General features: G+C 36.0%; 1 protein-coding gene across 10 annotated transcripts in view; it reads right to left on the bottom strand.

Moving 5' to 3' along the window:
• The window catches only part of NPNT (nephronectin), a 77,254-nt gene that overhangs the window by 47,312 nt on the left and 10,999 nt on the right, over positions 1-18,943 (bottom strand). For 5 of the 10 annotated variants that reach the window (XR_016509049.1, XM_090266381.1, XM_090266373.1 and 2 more), the window contains exon 3: positions 11,142-11,192. The exons of 2 other annotated variants lie outside the window; for them this stretch is intronic. Coding sequence is in view for 5 of the 8 variants with exons in the window: in XM_090266381.1 (XP_090122507.1) it covers positions 11,142-11,192 (51 nt within the window). In the remaining 3 variants the exon portion in view is untranslated. Of the gene's footprint in view, positions 1-9,311; positions 9,450-11,141; positions 11,193-18,943 lie in introns of those variants that run through there. 3 more of the 10 variants (XM_090266379.1, XM_090266378.1, XM_090266380.1) reach the window with 2 other exon arrangements.

Genomic DNA, 18,943 nt, shown 5'->3' with positions numbered 1-18,943 from the left:
ATTAAACGGGATATGATATTCATAATGTTGATAGAAGCAGTTTTTCTCTTAACAAAAAATGCTCTTAAAAATGTACAAAAGTACTTTCTCCTAATATCTTGCAGGCATTAGGTTTGCAATGAAATTCAATAAATGTGCATTGAACATTTATATCTCATGTATTCTACTAGCCAGTGTGGGCAAAATAGAGTCACAGAGGATATGAAAAATTAACTATGAAACTATAATATATTGGCCAAAGCTTAACAAGAGCTGTGAAAGAAAGGTGAGATCAGAAGTGGGGGAGGGGCAGATAATAACTGACTATAGGTTAGGAAATGTAATCTGAGCAGCACCTTAGAGGTAAGAGGCCCAGACACTGGGAAGGGGGACAAAGCCTTTGAGACCACAAGCAAAGGAAAGAGGGAAGGACAAGGAAGCAGGTTCTGAGTGAATGCCCGGTGTTCCAGTGAAGCTGCAATGTGAAGTGCTTCTAACAGCAGATGAGATCAAAAGACAGGCTAGAAAGATAATAAAAGGCAGAAACTGCTGGGTATTTACCAATTTCCCTTCTTCTTTAAAATAGAATGGGCACTCTCGCTCCCTCTCTCATCTCTCTATCTCCCACTCTCTCTTTGCATGGGGAATGAGTTAGCAATGGAAACTATATTCCTTATTCTCCCTGGCAGATGTGGATAACCAAGTGACTAAATTCTGATCAATTGCATGTGAACAGAAGTTATTGGGTAAGACATCTGTAATGCTACTTATAAAGGTCCTGACCAAGATGATTCCCCGGTCTTCTTGCCTGGAATATATAAATCATGGTGCACTACAGAAGCCACTCCGTGACCCTAAGGTAATCTCAAGAATGAAAAAAGGGCAGAGCAAGAAATCATCGTAGTAACCCTAAATTGACATCCGAGCAATCTGGGCCATTGTGCTTTGCGTTGCTGTTACTTGCAGCCAAATTCTAACTGACTATCCTTGAGCACACGGCTGTGGAATCTGAACTTAATGTGCGTTCATTATCAAGCAAACTTAGCATAGAAACGTTAGGAGCAGATCCAAGTAAAGAAATACAACTCATTTTATAGTTATAATGACGTAAAATGATAGAAGTATCTAAAAATATTCAGTTCCATAAAGAATTAGATTAGAAAATACATATATACCCATATTGAGACTAGAGGAAAACGATTCCTGACCTGTGTGTGAGCTGGTCCACCTTTCCATAATCTACTCCACTGTAACGTGAGCTCTCAGTAGCTCGCCAGCACACACTGACCTTTACAACTTGCTGTGAATAGCAAGCCAGGAAAAAACAAAAGACTAAGTGGTCCCTTCTAGTGGTCCATTTTAGAGTGTGCTTCTAAAAACATCAAAAATAGATTTGGAGGCAACAACGTATCTGTTGTTGCTACCAGTTAATCAGAAAACACAGAATTGCTTCTCTGACCTACATATTGGTCAGGAACTAAGAAGCCGGGGCCATATTTGATGGTCCACTGTCATCTGGCATCCACATATGGTTTAGCAGCTCAGTAAATTAAAGTCAGGTGAGGACCATAGGTGCTCAATATATGACATATTTTCTTACCCCAGAATCGAATGCCAGAATTAAGCCAAAATAGGCAATCATGCTCAAAATTTACTCCCTAACATTCCTGTAGCATAATCTCCAAAGTGCCCTTAATAAAACCTCGAAGTCATTAACTAGAAAAAGAAACAAGTCTCAACTGGCAAAGAAAACAGAGCTCCTTAACGTCACGTGTCCAAGCCTCTTCTGTTTTGCAATCTAATAAAATTTTACTCTCAAAAATTCATCCTAACGGATGTAACTGGGGTTCTCAGATTTGGACATTTTCTGATCCTGATGTAAGTAGGGAGTTATCAAATAAGTTAGGGGAAATTAGATACACATCAGTTCTATATAATACTTCTTATGTAAATTAATCACACTGGGAGTCAAGGGCAGACATCTGAAAACGCATGGACATGTTGAGATGCCCAAGCAGATGATAACTCTGGAAAGTGACAAAGGGAAAGCCAGCTCACCCTCAGGCACTGTTAGTAACTTGAGAAGGATTTTCTTAATGTGAACAAGATTGTCCTTGGAATTCTAAGAATCATTTGTAATTTTTGCAATCCACATCATGTTGCTATTCATACAGGGCACTACTAAAAGCAAACAAGAACCTTGTGCTTCAGGGCATGTAACTGAGAAACAAAGGTGACACAGACTATGCAAGGGCAGGGCAAAAGAATGGCTACAAAAGTGGGAGATTGAATTCAGAAGGCTCTCATTACGTCCAACAAGTTTCAGAGAACTCAGGTATGAACAAACTCATTTGAGGCAAAGAGGAACATACAATGAGAAACATCTTTTTCAAAGAGCAATTATCTTGGAAGAGAGAAAGTTGCTAAAAGAAGCATGAAACAACTCATTGCTGGATGAATGGAACCTGCAAGGAATGGAGGCAGAAGTGACAGGACTCCACTGGAAAGCGCCTTGAGCCATCTCATATCACAGATACACCAAATTCCAGAGGAAAAGAATCCTACAGATTCCCAGATCTCCAGAGGAAAACAACTCTCCAGCTTTCCTAATACCCTTTAGTCTAGTGCTGATTATCCTATTTTTCAAATCTAAATTTTAACTGCAGTATAAACTGAAAAACAAGTGCCTCTGGTTGTAATCGCTATGAAATATCCATTAAATGCTCTCATGAATACAGAACTCAAAACCATTTTAAATGACTGATTAAATTTATCTTCACAATATCAACATAAGGCAGGAGACCAACATTACCCTCATTTTACCAGCAGACCAGTGAAAACACAGATGGTTAAGTGGCTTGCCGATTTCAGTAAAAATTGCTTATCCCAGTTACGGGGTCAACCCACTGGTTCAGATAAAGGCCCAGGAGCCCAGCAATCTGAGTAGCTTGGAAGGGAGGAGAGTGAGAGTATAGTGAAAGGATGAGACTGCTAGAGAATGTCAATGGTAATTAAAGGCATAATGGTATTAAAGCTCCATTTCTAGGAAGGAAAAGTTGCAGTTAACACAATCTATAATTTAAGGAAATTAAAGTAACTCTGCTAGAATATTTCAACATAAAATAATCTCTTTATTCCCCTGCTTGTTTTGTACCAAACAAAAAGTATATAATTGCTATCTCTTCTGAAGTATTGCTATATCTATGATTTTTTTTTGCTGTCACATTTTGTTTAAATTATTTTTATTAAGAACTTAAACTGTTTTTGAACTATAGTCTAATATTAAGTCAACCAACTGACTGATAATTTAGAGCATGCAGTTAAAATAAATAAGGGTTTCTGGTCTATATAATTGTCTTCCAAGAGCAATCTGACAATAACTTACTTTATTTTTCTATTTGAGCACATGCAAAGCAGACACATTTCAATTCTCATTACTTAACTTTTTAACTCCTGAAGTAACCCAAAGAAAATAGGTGCCTGCATTTGCATCTTTGTATCTCAAAGCAACTTTTATTGGATTGGCCAAAAAGTTCATTTAGTTTTTTTTTCCATAAGATGGTTCTAGAATCGCTTAGTTGTCTTTAACTTCATTCAGAACAATTTTGTTAGATTGCATTGTGACAGCTGTCATATCAGTGTGCATTTAAAAAAATCAAACTTGAATTTTTGTGTATCCATTTTAATATTGAAGATGGAAAAATACGCAACATTTTTGACATATCATGCTTTATTATTTCAAGAAGACTAAAAACACAACTTAAATGCAAAAAATAAACAAAAAACTGTGCAGTGTATAGAGAAGGTGCTGTGAGTGATGAAACGTGTCGGAAGTGGTTTGCGAAATTTCACACTGGAGATTTCTTGCTGGACGATGCTCCACAGTTGAGTAGACCAGTTGAAGTTGATAGCGATCAAACTGAGACATTGAGAACAATCAATGTTATGTCATGCAGGAGATAGCTGATATACTCAAAATATCCAAATCAATAAAGTTATTGGTGAAAATAAAAAATTGTGTCTTTTATTTTATGGAAAAAAACCATAAGGACTTTTTGGCCAATCCAATATTTATCATAATTAAGCACTATCCCTTTCCACTGAAAAATATTCTTTTAAAGTGTTGTCATTTTCGGTTTACTTGAAATTTTAATTTTTCTTTCTGTTTCCATTTTGATATGAGTGGAATTTGTATTAATGCTAAACAAGGCTTTAAGAACACGTAAGAAAATGTTACTATTGATTTGGGAGTGTATAGCAGGTTTTTGTTCGTTTTAAGTTAGGTAACAGTAGCAATGAGCACACTCAGCACCCAGATCTTTGTTCCTAAATACTATTCCATAGTGAAAGATACCAGGACTGGGGCAGGGAGGCTGAAATACTTTGCTGTGATAAAAAGCAAGAATGTATTCAAGCAATAATGAAAACATCCGAAAAGGTCATAAGAGCTGGCTTGGAGGTGTTCCCACTGACCAAATTTGGGATAATTTGAGAACCAAGAATGATAGTAATTCATAAGAATTAAATAAAAAAAGAATGCATTGGTCAAAAGTGATTCAAAAAGAAGAGGACAGAGCTCCTCTTCATAGAAGGATGCCAGTGAACTTGTAGAAAGAATGATAGAATTTGAAAGACACAATTTTTCAACCACCACTGAAATAATTAATTGATCAAAAATTATCTATCGGGGTTAAAAATTTCACTGGTTGTAAGTTTACTGGAGAACAGAATACTCAGTTTCAAAGTATTACTTACTACTAATAAAAAGTTGCCTTTGAGTGGGAAAAGCTGGTGGATAGAACTTGAATCATGTGACTAAACTTAGCATCACCAATAACAGAACAGACTGGCATTATGTGCAATGGGTGTGTCATAACATACGATCATCTATGTAACGATCTTAAAAAGGGAATGACATGAATCTAATGATGATGCAGCCATAGACAAATTCAGCTTATGCAACATTCTACCTGGGACTCTTCAAAAATGTGATTGTCAAGAAGGAAAAAAAGTGGTAGACCTGTTCTAAACTAAAGGAGACCAAAGGGGAATGTCAAGTAAATGCAACATGAGATCTTTGATTGTCTCTCAATCGAAGAGAAAAAAAGTCATAAAACTAACTATTGGAACAATTGGGGAAATCTAAATATGGACTGTATGTTACATAATATTTGTGTATCATTATCTTTCTTAAGTGTGATAATGATATCATGGTTTATATGTAAATATCCTTGTTCTCAGGGATGCATGCTGAAGTATTTAGGCATGAAGTGCCATTATGTCTGAAAGCTACTTTCATATGGTTCAGAGAGACAGATAAGACAGACAGAAAGACAGAAAGCAAGAGAGCAGATGTGCAATATGTTAACAATTGTAGATGAAGAGTATAGGCATACTGCCTGATCCTGTACCTGCAACTCTTCTGTGGATTTGGAAATGTTCAAATATAAAAATGAGAAAATTTATAAACACAAGTAGGATAAAATGCATACCTTGACAAATATTACACCTGTGAGCTGTTGTTCGCTTATCAGTGCACTCTAGACAAGAGGTTAGGAGCGCAGGTGGGGGAGTTAAACTGCTGAGGTCCTAGCTCTGCCCCTTAGGAAGTGTGTGGCCTGTGCAGATCAGCTGTCTTTGCTCTACTCTAAAACAGTGATCTAAGTTGAACCAGGTGATGTTGCCAGCACAGCTATTTTTTTTCTTAAAAATAGTAAACCCACGTAGTGCATATAGAACTTACGCAGATGTTTGTTAGGAAGATTTTAAAAAGAAAATTACTTAAAACAGTACCTGTCTCATACTAAGTCCTCAATAAGAATGACTGAGATGAAAGGCTCCAGTATTTAACACACCATATTAAGAATTGGGATATAAAAATCAATAAGATACCTCATCCTTAAGCAGGTAAATCCAGTAAGGAGAGACAGAAGTAAACACAGATGCCCTAACAGGATATATAAAGATACATATGAAAAAGTGATCAGGTACATAGAATTAAGAGTTAGAAAAAGTATTGGAAAAAAAGCAGTGCTAAAATTTTTTTTCTCAAAAAAACAAATTTACAAGACATCTGGTTTCATAAGGTAAGAATTTACTAGGATATAATGAAACACATTAAAGTATTCCTTTTAGTTAAAAATTATCATATTTGTTTTAGATAAAGAGATGATGCTCCAATTGAAGCAGGTTTACTAGGCAACCATCACAAAAGGCCAGAAAAATTCTAATGTGACCATCATTACTTCTTTCAGCAACCCAAATCTCAATGTTTTAAAGAGTCACTGATATAATGAACTGATCCATATAGTAACTACTTTAAAAATAGAATCATTTTGTGACTGTGCATAGACTTATATTATGTAAAGCAATTGTCAGTTTGGTATACTCTTATTTTTTATTGTTTTTTTTTTTGTTTTTTTTAAGAAAACATTAACTCATTAAGTGTTTCACATTTATCTTATAAAGAACTTTAAATAAAAAATTGGAAACAACCTAAATGTCCATCAGTACAGGTTTGGTTAAATAAATGATGGCATAATGACCTTCTTGCTTCCAATACTGTGGACCTCAACAGGTCTCCGCTACATTAAAGGGACTTAGGTAGCCATGACTTTACCATGCCATTCTGCTCCTTACCCTCACTGACTCTTCATCATGTTTAGTTAGCTCATCATACAAGATCAATGCCTTAGCAAGGCATTCACACCACATTTCAAGATCTGAGTCCTGCCTTCCTCACCAGGCTCATCTCCAATCACATCTACAAGTACGTCAACAAACTGTAGTTCTCAGGAAATAACACACTCTCTAATACCCCCATACTTTTACATAGAATGCTGTTCTTCCCCTCATCTGCCGGACGAACACCTAGACAGGCTTTAATATTCAGCTTGAACGTTACCATCTCTGAGATTCGCATGAGTCCTGCATTCTGAGTATGAAGCACTCCCTCAGGGCTTTCATAAGCCTCTGTGTGTACTTCTATCATAAATTATTTATATATGTTTATATTCACATATACATACACCATGCCATGATATTATAATTATTTTCAGTATCTAGCTCTCACTAGACTTTGAGCTCTTTAAGTACACAGTCCCTGCTCTGAAATAGTACACAGTCTTTTGACAAAGACAGAGATATGGCAGGTGTACAAGGTGTTTCAAGACTACAGAAGAAGGAATTGCTCTGTAGAGGAGGGAGTAGGGAAAATGTCGGAAAAGGCTTGTCAATGGAAATATGAACTGAATCTTAAAGGATGAGCAAAAATTTGCCATGTGAATGGGTAAAGGGCCTGTTATTTAGAATGAACAAAAGAGGATGAAGCCTCAGAGCATCAGGAAATACAATGGCAGTGCAATATGACTGGGCCCATATAGCAAACAACAGTCCTTCAAAGATACGGCAGTTGTCAGCCAGAACAGCTTCATACTTATGAGAATCAGGATTCTAACCATGATTGCCAACAACCAATCGATTATAAAGACTAGATGATATAATCAGATTACATTTCATGTGTTTTGAGCATGTAAATTGACTTTTTTGTAGAACATTAATCAAGATTAAGATCTATGATATGTAATAAGGCCCTAAGACAGTCAGACAAACTCACTATATTCATTTTCCCAATAAACTGTGTTTTCTGAAAAGCACAACCTGCTTATTAAGATTGCACCTTCCTTTTTTATCCCTTTTATAAAGAAGTGTGTGCATGGTCCTTCCTTCCACCTTCGAAAGTATAACTGAACGAAACTGGACTAGGCTTTGCGGAAGCTGTTGAATGTGATATAAACACGTGTAGGGCACAGGCCCTCGTCCCTCCTTCACGGAGCTCTCGGTCCAGCAGAACACATGCTACAAACGCACACACTGTGGAGCAGCATGAGAGGGGCTCCCTGTAAGTGTCAAAACTAAATGCAGAGAAAGGAGAGGAGACTTCCTGATCCTAAAGTAAAGAAGGCAGAGAGGAGAAGGTGGCATTTTCAGATGGGACTTGAATCAGGGCTGATTTTCAGTATGTTCAGTTAAAAGACAATACAAGCTTCAGAAAGAAAAGAAAAGCATGTTCATTCATTCCTAACAATTACTCACTTGGGCACTGAACCCAACCATGTATCAACCCCTCGACTTCACAGTGACAAGAGCTCTTCAAACACACCGCATCCGACACTGAAGCCGTCACCTGCACTTTTTTCTGTATCTTCTTGCTCACCCAATAACACACTGGGAGCCTGGACACCATCCTTGATTCCATCTTCCTCACCCCTCACAACCATCTTAGTTCACAACTATGAAGGTGAACTAAGAGGAGGAAGTTTTCTCATTTGATCCTCATAATAAAAAATAAAAATAAAAATAAAAAGCCCTATGCGATAGGCCTCTCATCTACATTTTACCTAAAAAGAAGGTATTGGTCAGAAAGGTTAGGTAAGTTTCTCAAAACCACAGCTCACGGTAGCAGCCACGTTTCTTGGTCTCTGAAGTCCACACTCCTACCACTGTCCTGACCCATGCCTCTCCATCCTTTCTGTCTATTCTCTAGTATCCTTCATTCATTTTCCTTCTCTCTGTTCCCACCACTACTACTTACGATGAAACTAAATTTCCCACGAGGGTTACTGAAAAAACGTCTAGCCCTGAGTCTCAAGTGGTTCTTCTCTCAATTACCACTCAATAAAACATTCAAAAATGGGCCCCAGAACCTCAAAGGCCTACAGGTCCCAGGTATTTGCCCTGAAGACACGAGCCACATGGTAAAATGAAGTACATGCTCCTTCCCAAGGGGGCAGATGCTAAGTGACGCCAGCCCAACTCCCTGCTGCAATGCAGAGCTACTGATTCTTTAAAAAGCCTCATACCTACCCTGGCAACTATTTCAAAAAGTTAAGACACTCTGTAAGCAAAACCAAGTCTACCTATATGCCAGACCTGACCCATTAGCCCTAGTTTATAACCTCTGAAATATACATTTGATTATGTAATCGCCCTGCCTCCTCTGCAACTCTGGGATAAAGCCTAGTCTACTTAAGACTATCAAAGGCCTTCCCTAGGTCAACCCATCCCTACTTCTGCCACAGCATTTCTCATCAGATGCCCTGCAAACACATGCTCCAGTGCTGGCTCAGAGGTCTTCCATTTCCTGGAACATGCCCTTCACTCTGGCTTCTGAGGTTTTAATGTATCTTCCTGTCTGCCCAGGGTGCTCTTTACTTGACTTATCCCTCAGGATTTAGTGGGGCCACCACTCCTTCACCCCTGGTCTGGGATACACTGCCCCGAGATATGCTCTTGCAGTATCCTATCTCAGCCACACCTGTACCAAGACACACCTCTCATCGGCATTGTCATCATCTGTGGGCCTTTAATGCTGACCATGAGTGACATGAATGCCCACAGCTGCATCTTACTGATATGGAGTCTGTAGTGGTTGGCCCAGGATCAGGCAGGTAACGGCACTCAAGACGTATCTATTGAATGAATAAATCAACTGAACACCACTAAGAGTACACAATCGTCCTTGGTCCTCTCCAGTTGGAATGGATTCTTCCTCTAAACAACCTCAACTCTTTATGCCTAACTCCTTCCTACTTCAGAATACTGGAAGGAATGAGACAACCACCTTCCCAAATCAGCTCCTTGAAAGCAAGTCTATGTTTTACTAATCTTTGTATCTCTCCCAGCACCTACCATAACTCTTTGAGTCTAGCAAGCTCTCAACCATTTGTCAAATAAATCACAGTAACTCTAAATGCAATGTTAGTTTTTTCAAGTACGTGTGTGTCAGATAAATCATAGAAACTCTAAATGTGATTCTGCAATTCAATCCTAGTTCCTTCAGTTCCCTTTCCTTTGGTTAGATAACCAAAGCTGTACTCCACTCTGAGGTTTGCAAATGGAAATTAGAGAAGTGGAAAAGGAACGGTTCAAAAGCACAGACAGCTATCCAATGAAAGGTTTCATTTTACAAATGAATAATTTGAGTAAGTTTTTACTTTCAATTAATTATTTTTAAAAGATGGGCAGGGTAAACAAAATGTATTTAAAAACATGCTATACTATGGATACTGCAATGGATCCTGGTGGACACTGTTCAGAGTTCATTTGTATTGTCTATATTGCCCACACAGTAGTAGTAGCAAACATTTATCAAGAACTGTTCTGCAGGAGGTAAGCACAGCCAGCAACAATCTTGCAAAGTATGTTTAAAGAACAGGAAATTGTGCCTCAGGAAAGTTAAATAAAATATCTAGTGTCTCATGGCTGGTGACAGGAATAGGTCCTGTACCCAAATCTGTTGGTGGCAAAGCCCACATTCGACTCTCCATGGCACTGCCTCCCTAACACAGCCATAGCTCTGCGAATTAATTCTGTAACTGTTGTAATTATAAGATACATATGCTTTGATTTTTTAAGTCTCCCTTAAGAAATTCCTTAACGTTTATTTCTAGGACTATAAGTTTTTGTCCCCAAATGTTGTTATTAAAATCCTCTATTTCATCTATCAGGTTAAAGTACGTTGTCTTGTTGGTACCAATTTCATTAAGTAGAATTTCACACATTTCACCAAAGCTTTCCACTGAAGTGTCATTAGGGTGATTTGTTAAGTGACATTATTCACTTCCAGAAATAGTTTAAACGAAGAACACTTTATGTAACAAAAGGATAGCATGAATACTCTAGGTGCTATAACAACATATTATATCTTTTAAACAATGAAAATATTTCTTACCTGAATTTGTCCATGAAGAATTAATATGAATACAATTCCCTCAGATTAATGATAGGCTGGTGTTAGTAATTTCATTTGGTGAACTTTGGTTTTATTATTTTTTTATTTTTTTTAGTTGCTTCTTTAAGTATTAAAAATATAAACTGTCCTTTAGGTTAGAATGGAGGTCAATTTATTAGATTCATAAAAGAAGAGAAAGAAATTACAAACTGAAAGGGAAAAGTTTAATGTAATAACTAAAATGAAATTAACTTAGTAAAATCATGAACAGAAAAAAAATCTTTAAGGAATATAATTTTCCCCCAAAAAAGCAACTCCAAAAACCACAACTAATGTTAAATTTTATTAATTTTGTGAAGTTATTATTTAGAAGTTATGCCTTTCAAGAACATATTAGCCAAAATTATTTCAAGAAATATGTTCATCTAACCTTTGAGCTGGCACCTTATCCTGGCTATTCTCTGCCTTAAGACGTAGAAAGCTGCAAAACAAATGTCCAAAAAAAGAAATTCCAGATCTTTTCTCTGTAAGGAGGCGGGACTTGGGTATTTATCAAGTTGTTACATTCCCGGAGACTTACACATATTCAACTTTCAGTGTTTTTCTGAAACAAACAAACAAAAATCTAGGACATGTTTAAAATAGTAATATTTTAGTCACCATTTTGCCATTAGAAAACATTTTGTCACAAAAATATTAACCAATAATTGAGTTGTGCTATTCTTTCACAGTCCAAATTCTAAGTTAAAATATTTCAGACCTTCTGTAACACTGTACCTTCCATTCCAATTTTTCATTTTCAGAATTAATTTTTGGTTCCAAGAGACAGTATCCTTTTATTTAAATGAGTGTGGACAAAGTATCTGAAAAAAATTAAAACTTTTGATCAATTAGTAATCAGGGCTGATAGATTTTAAATAGATATGTCTTTACTTACCTGTTTCTTACATACTGTGTATTCCCTTTTCTCTTCAACTTTGGGGAAGAAATAATGTTTTGTTTTGTTTTTCTTTCCTTCCACAGCATTTTCTTCTTGCATGGCTGCTTTGGTTGTCAATAGCAACAAGAATTACCCTGAAAGCTCAGCCATTTCAATTGAAGATACATAAATAAGCCAGTTTAATGAAAGTAAATGGAAGAAACTTGAAACTCGACTAATAATGGTCAGGGTTCGACTAGCCTGGAGATCCTACAGGTAAGGCAAGATGATTTTATTACTTCTCTTTCAGATTAACATCTTCCCTCTTTAAAGCATAAAATATTCACTTTAACTTTTGATTTGTGTATTTATTTGTATAATTTAATATTAGGGGAATGGAACCTTCTTTTGGGTAATACAAGAAGAAAAAATCCTAAATTCAATTTGACTTAAATAAAGTAGTAATTATTGATCCGGAATGACTGCTCTGTATTTTTAAAGGCACACATTACATTTACTTGTTAAAGAAATTTTTTCATGTTGATTAGGTTTATAAGTTAGTGTTTTTCTTTTTACTGTTGTTAACTTCAAAAGAATTCACCATACCTTGATGTTGATACATTTCTTAAAAGAAAATAATGAAATATATGTGGTATAATCTAAGCAAAAAGCTAAAAGTAAATCAAAACATAAACTAAAAATTAGATTATAAATCACATGTTAAAGAAAACTATTTATAACAATGGTTGTATATGAGAAGGCAAAAATATAAAAGGATACCGTTTCTTTAATACTCTTTCAGTGCCAATTTTGAGTAATCTAATTTATCAAGAAAAACATATTAAATGATTTTAAACAAAGGTAAAACAACTCAGTAAAGAATAGCAAACATTATTGTTTTCTAACTAGCTACATTAGTACCAAGCAGTCCAACAGTTCTGTATAGTTTATTTTCATTTTATAACCTCTTCAAGTTGGGTCACATTTCCCCTACTTAACATAAATCAGCCTTGACACACATATATTTAGTAAATTTTATGCTATCAATATGAATATATATTAATAAGATTTTTAGCATGATGTTTTAATCAATGTCCCATATTTTAGCATTTGTATTTTAGAACTATACAAAACTGCATTTTAAATCAAAGGAAAGTTAAACCTGGAATAGATTATTTCCAGGAAGTTTCTGGGGTCTATTCTCTACTGACACATAAGGAAATGTTCAGATGCAACCATCACCATGATTTTTGTGAAAGTTGCCAAAAATAAATGCCCGTCATATATATTTTTGGTGGTATAAATGCCACCGTGAGAAGTACTAAAATAGGATTCATTAGTAGCACTCACCATAGAAGATTCTGTCCCATTTCCTCCTAATACTATGTGTTCTCTATAGCCAAGTGTCAAACAGCCATGGGAGTGATATATGCAAATATTCTTAGCGAACCCACTCAGTTACAATGTACAAATCTAGATCTCTCTCCTGCCACTTGCCGGAGAACCACTGCTTACATTCATCTGAGGCTTCTCAGTGGCACGGGGCACTTAAGAGTTCTCAGTGATATTAGGCATAGTTAAAAATAATAAGCACTGATGATTTCATGCAACTGTGACTAATATAAATGAGAGAAACTGAGTTATTCAGGATTGCTCCTTGCCTGCTAAACACAGGTTTACAGATTTGGAGTCAATCCTGGGCTTTGGACCATGTTAAAGACAATAAGGGATAAGAACCCCTAAGGAACTGAGACCACTCATGATCCAAATGAAGGCCTATCATCTGGTGTATAATTTACTGTAAAGGACTATAAAAATGCCCCAATGTTAGAGCACAACCTCTGAAAAGGAAATAATAAAATGCTTCAGGCCAAGATAACTGAGGCAGTTACCACAGGACTCAGACAGGAGTCGCACAGCCTCTGAAGCACAGAGCGTGCCATGACGCCTGCACCTCCTTCCAGGTGACAGATGCCAGGTATATGCACGGAAGGGAAAGACCCCACACCCCCAACCACTACATCTACCTCTAATGGTCAAGAACGTTAATACTAGCCTGGCAAACACTGTTCATAGTCAACGATTCAGCTGTGTACATTTATAACACCAACATACAGGACAATGATCCCATGATTAGCATCTTGAGTAGAAATTTGGGTGATCCCAACCTCTAATCCACTACTTTGTACTATAAGTATTAAAGCTGTAGGATTCATCAGACTTTAATACAAGATTAGAGAACATGTAGCAAATCTACAAATTATTTCTTTGTAAATTTATTGTTTCAAAAAAAAAATTCTGCTTTATTTAGGAAATAAAACTATACGTGAAAATGTCTTAATTCTTGGCCATGTATTGACACCAAGATACACTGATTCTTTTAATTCATCAATGATTTTAAAATTCGGTTCAAGGGACAAAGGACCTTGAACCATTACCCGGTAGAAACCATTACCACAGTAAGTGTATGTAATATAAAGTCAATTCTAAACACCCACATACATTTAAAAAAATACAACTAAGCATTAGTTGCAATTTGTGGATTTCTATTATTTGCTATTTTTTGAAATGCATTTATATCACAGATAATTACTAATTACCTACAAAATCTTAACACTGAAGTAAAACAGGAGGTACTGAGCTTTAAAACAGTATTTTGGGTGACAGGAAGCTCATATTTGAAAAGTCTATCCATGAAGTATTTAGTAAATCTGCAACATACACCTTTGATCATTTAGGCATCTTTCATAGAAACTGATTTTGAGAACTGGGACTTATGAAAACAAGGCTAAAGATTTCGAAAACATTGTTTTTGGCAAAGTAAGCCTAAATCCAGAAATTCCTAATTGTTTCTCCCTTTGTGTACATTTAGCACAAATTTAAACCATGATGACATATTTCCTAAAATTTCAGAGTAAGAGAACAATATCTACAAAAGGCAGCCCTAACCTTGCGATCTGATGTTACAATAGGAAAACAATGTCAGTTTTGAAGAATTTATATCATTAATCTACAGCAGCGATTTTCCTTTTTTTTCTTCATCTCATGGCACACAAACTCAATTACTAAAATTCTTCAGCACACTAAAATATATATATACTTCTTGCTGATCTGTCAAAAAAAATAGGTATAATTTTGATTCATTTACACTAGACAATTATTATTGTGTTGGCTGCTGTCATTTTTTTATTCAACAATCTAAGGGAAAAGAGGTCTCCGCCCCTGATTGAACATCACATATTGCATGTTTTAAAAATTCTTACAACACACCGGTTGAAAATCACTGTTCTGCAGAATGGTTAAGAAGACATTGACCAAATGAGGTGTTCAGCTTTAAAATTTAGTTGACTCCAGATTATCCACATGCAAATCACCTAATAGCATATCCTTAATTTCAAACTGGCTCTCCCCTGGCATCTAGTACCTACCAAGTCTGTCTCCAGCCTTCAGTTAATGTATGGCAGGAAATGAGAGCTTCTAATTAAATATAACTAGGAAAAAGCTGTTTCTTTCCAAAATCTACTACCATATTCTAAAGCTGAGAAACCATTATTATTATTCATATATTTTCCTTCCATGAGAGTTAAGAATAACAAGTTGACTCAACAGTGTTTCATCAGACTAAGTTAAAACTAAAATTCTTGAGAGAATCTAATATGGAATGAACATATAGATATCTGTCACTATTTTACTGCACATAGTAATACATAATAATACTTTATCATATCTAGCTTTTAATATACTCCTGTATGCTTGCTCAACTAGGAATTTTATTAGGAATTCTATTATGACCATAATTCTCTCTTTAATTATTCACTAGTAGTAATTAAGTCATGAAATCAGAAAACTTAAAAGAAAAGCTTTAGTGCACTAAAATGGAAGATTTCTTTATATTTCATATTACTCAACAAAACTCTATGTCTTGTAATACACCAATTTTTTAGTAAATATGTGTACATTTTGCAAATTATTTGCCCTGGTAAATACCCAGAGATACAATGTCAATTGTATTTATGCTATCAGTATTTTTCTATGGCTGTAGTCAGTGATTAATAGCACTGAAATTTTTTTAAGCCAAATTATCTTGGCTATGTCTTTGCGAACTGATCATTTATTTTGTTCCCATGAAGAAGTGAAAGACCTTGGCCCTGCCAATGTACAATCCTCATCTCCCCTTCAGGCTGATAAGGGGTGAAAACTCTCAGGCAGGTTAGATCTTGGTTGGTGAGGATCTCCTAGGGCATGTGTGCACCAGGGTTTCAGGTTCCAGAGTCCTGGAGGCTTCAGGAGTGAATGGGAATCAGCCGTTCCTCACAATACAGTGAAGAAGAGTTAGGTTTGAGTTTGGATGGGGACAGGATGAGTGCTTACCACAGGCTCTGCTTTGGAGCAGAGCAGCCCTCCATAAGGCCCAGGTGAACTAGGATAACAACAAAGGGTCATGTTGCTCCCCTGCATGCCTGGAACAATCAGGAGCTTTGGAGGAATGAGCACTGGTCGAGATTTTGTTTCTCCTGGGTTCACGAGGCCTTATTCCATGTTAACAGCACACACAGGATAAATTATGCCTGAAAGCAAGGGTTTGTGTCTCACCTCTTACCCGAAGCCATAATTTCCATGGAAACAGAAATAGCAAAAATGGTGATGAGCTAATATATAAATATCCAATGAATATGAAAATAATAAATCATACAAAACTGATATAAAATTTTTTTTCCACCGATTTCTTTGCAGAAGCTCATACTGAATCCCAGGGGACACCTATCTGCACTCCATTCACAACACCTCTACATACCAACTCCATCAACTGACTGACAAAGAATGACCTTCAAAATATACGACCTAAAAAGCAAAAATATATGGACTGGCCTTTAATTAATAATACAGCAAACTTCAGAAGTTAGAAATCTTAACTTGAAACTGTCTTATCTAACCTAGAATTCTCCATTAAGCCCTAAACAGTTCATCCACCATAGCTAGATATTCTGGGCTGGATCCACCAGTAAGCTAAGTGCATAGATAATGCTTCTTAAACTGCACGCAGAATAGCAGTCCATGAACTGTACTTCTAGAGTAAGGGCTTCATCTAAGGCTGGAGGATCTTCTATGAAACAGCTTTACAAAACCAACACCGGCTTTATGGTAGAAATGTCACTGCAGCCCCTTCCACTCCGTACCTCACTCCCACTCTAGGAAGGACCACATGAAAGTCGTCTTTCAGAATTACATGTGGGAAAGCCATAATTTCCCCAAATAAGTGGCTTACTTTATCCCTACAAACAACATGAATTATATGATCAATAACACTTCCCTTTTTTCGTTGGCTACCAGAAGTGAAGAGCCAAATTACAAAACATATTTAGGATTCTATACCATGTATATCTCTATTTTAAAACCCTCTTCTCAAAATCTTACCTTTTATTCTGTCCTTTCTTTTTTCTCCCTCTATACCTTGTTAATTCTATTTACCTATTTTATTGCATGCTTTACTGGAAGACATGTCACATCCTTCCCCACACAAAGTAGGACATAAATTCAGACAAAATTGATTCTATTTATCTTTTAAGGTATCCTCCAAGAAATCAAAAATAGAAAATGACTGAATAGAGGGTTTCCATCTTGCCATATTATCCATGATTTAATCTCCTTTAAGTTACACATTTTGTATTAAAAATTATAAAAAATAAAATGAGAGCTCTTTAATTTCTGTACTTACATAAAAATAGGATGTCTCTAGAAATCTTTCACATCTAAATGTATATAACAGTGATAATGAATCTGCAGATATTCATTGCAGCATATTTCATAAAAACAAAATATTTAAAACCACCTAAATGTGCATAAATAGGAGAGTTTAATATTAATTCTACTATACTGTGCAGCCACTTCAAATAATGAATCAGATTTACATGAGCGAATTAGGACTGCTCCTCAAAATGTATTTATATATGTATATATATATATATATATTTTTTTAAGATACATAACAGTTTTTACCTTGTGCTATTATTTTATAAACAAAGATAACTTTGAAAATGCTTTAAAATTTCTGTAAAGATCAATAGATAACAATTCCTCAGGATTGGAATTACGTGTCAGAAAAATAGGGAAATCAGAAAGATTTACCTTCACTGCTTTTTCTCTCTCTCTCAACCTGAGTCTTATGCATGGATTTCTTATTTTATTTTAATTAGACAATTTAAGTATGTAATTGGGATAAGAATTAGAATAACTAATGGGAAAAGTATGCCCCTACAGTTTTAAAGTCACTTTTAAAAATCATATTTTGAATATTTATGTTTTAGACATAGGGCAAGGGAGGAAAAAAGAGGAGAGAAACATCGATGGGGCACCCTTCTAACGTGTCCTGACCGGGGACCAAACACACAACCCAGGCATGTGCCCTGACCTGGGAACCGAGCCAGTGATCCTTCAACTGCAGAATGACGCCCAACCAACTCAGCCACATGGGTCAGGGCTAAAGTCACTTTTTAAAAGTATTTTAGTACAAAAATAGTTTACTATTTCCTAAAAATCATTTTATCTTAACAGGTGTCCCAAAACACTTTATCCAGATAACAAAATTCTGTGTAATCCTAATAGATAATAGGACTAGTAAAAAAGCAAACATTATTTACATAGGTGTAACAATTATGGCTGCCCTGTAAAGAAAATAAAACATCAATGAGTTAAGCAACTCTTAAGATATTTGTCTTTCTTAAAAATAAAAGAAACTCACATCCATAAAAAATACAAAACTGATATGTAAGAAGCCAGGAAGAAATCCTGGCATATGGACAAACCTCACCCCTTCCTCTCAATGTCAGCCAGTTACCTCTGGTCCAAGAGGAAACAGGTGGAAATGGCAGTATATGGCCCCTCACTAACTTGTCAGAGAGGTTTGCAGGACAGAGTAGACTAGAGCATCCTTGAATTAAGCAACATTAGATTCTAGATATAGGATTGCCAGAGCCTTACGTCAGCATTGCAGTCCAGCCTTTCTCATTACCTACTTACTACCAAGTGAAAAACCACTGTCCAATTGGTTAGTTACAAATGCATGCCGTTTTACCACAGAGAAAAAGTGATCTCACCGAAATACTAGAACACATACTAGACACTTTTAGATGTATGTTCCAAGTTGCTTATTTTAGAATTGTTTATACTAGTAAAAGATTATAATCAACATAAATGTCCATCAATAAGAAACTGGTTAAACAATTATGGGACAGCCATACAATGAGCTACTATGAATTCATAAAAAAGTGATCAGGCTCTTCATGTGCTGCTGATAAAGCAAGGCTTTTAAGATG

This window comes from Furipterus horrens, unplaced genomic scaffold (genome assembly GCF_987537825.1).
Source record: "Furipterus horrens unplaced genomic scaffold, mFurHor1.1.pri manual_scaffold_2, whole genome shotgun sequence".
NCBI lineage: Eukaryota > Metazoa > Chordata > Mammalia > Chiroptera > Furipteridae > Furipterus > Furipterus horrens.
The sequence above is the reverse complement of the archived record's forward strand: the minus strand, read 5'-3'. Positions and strand labels throughout refer to the sequence as shown.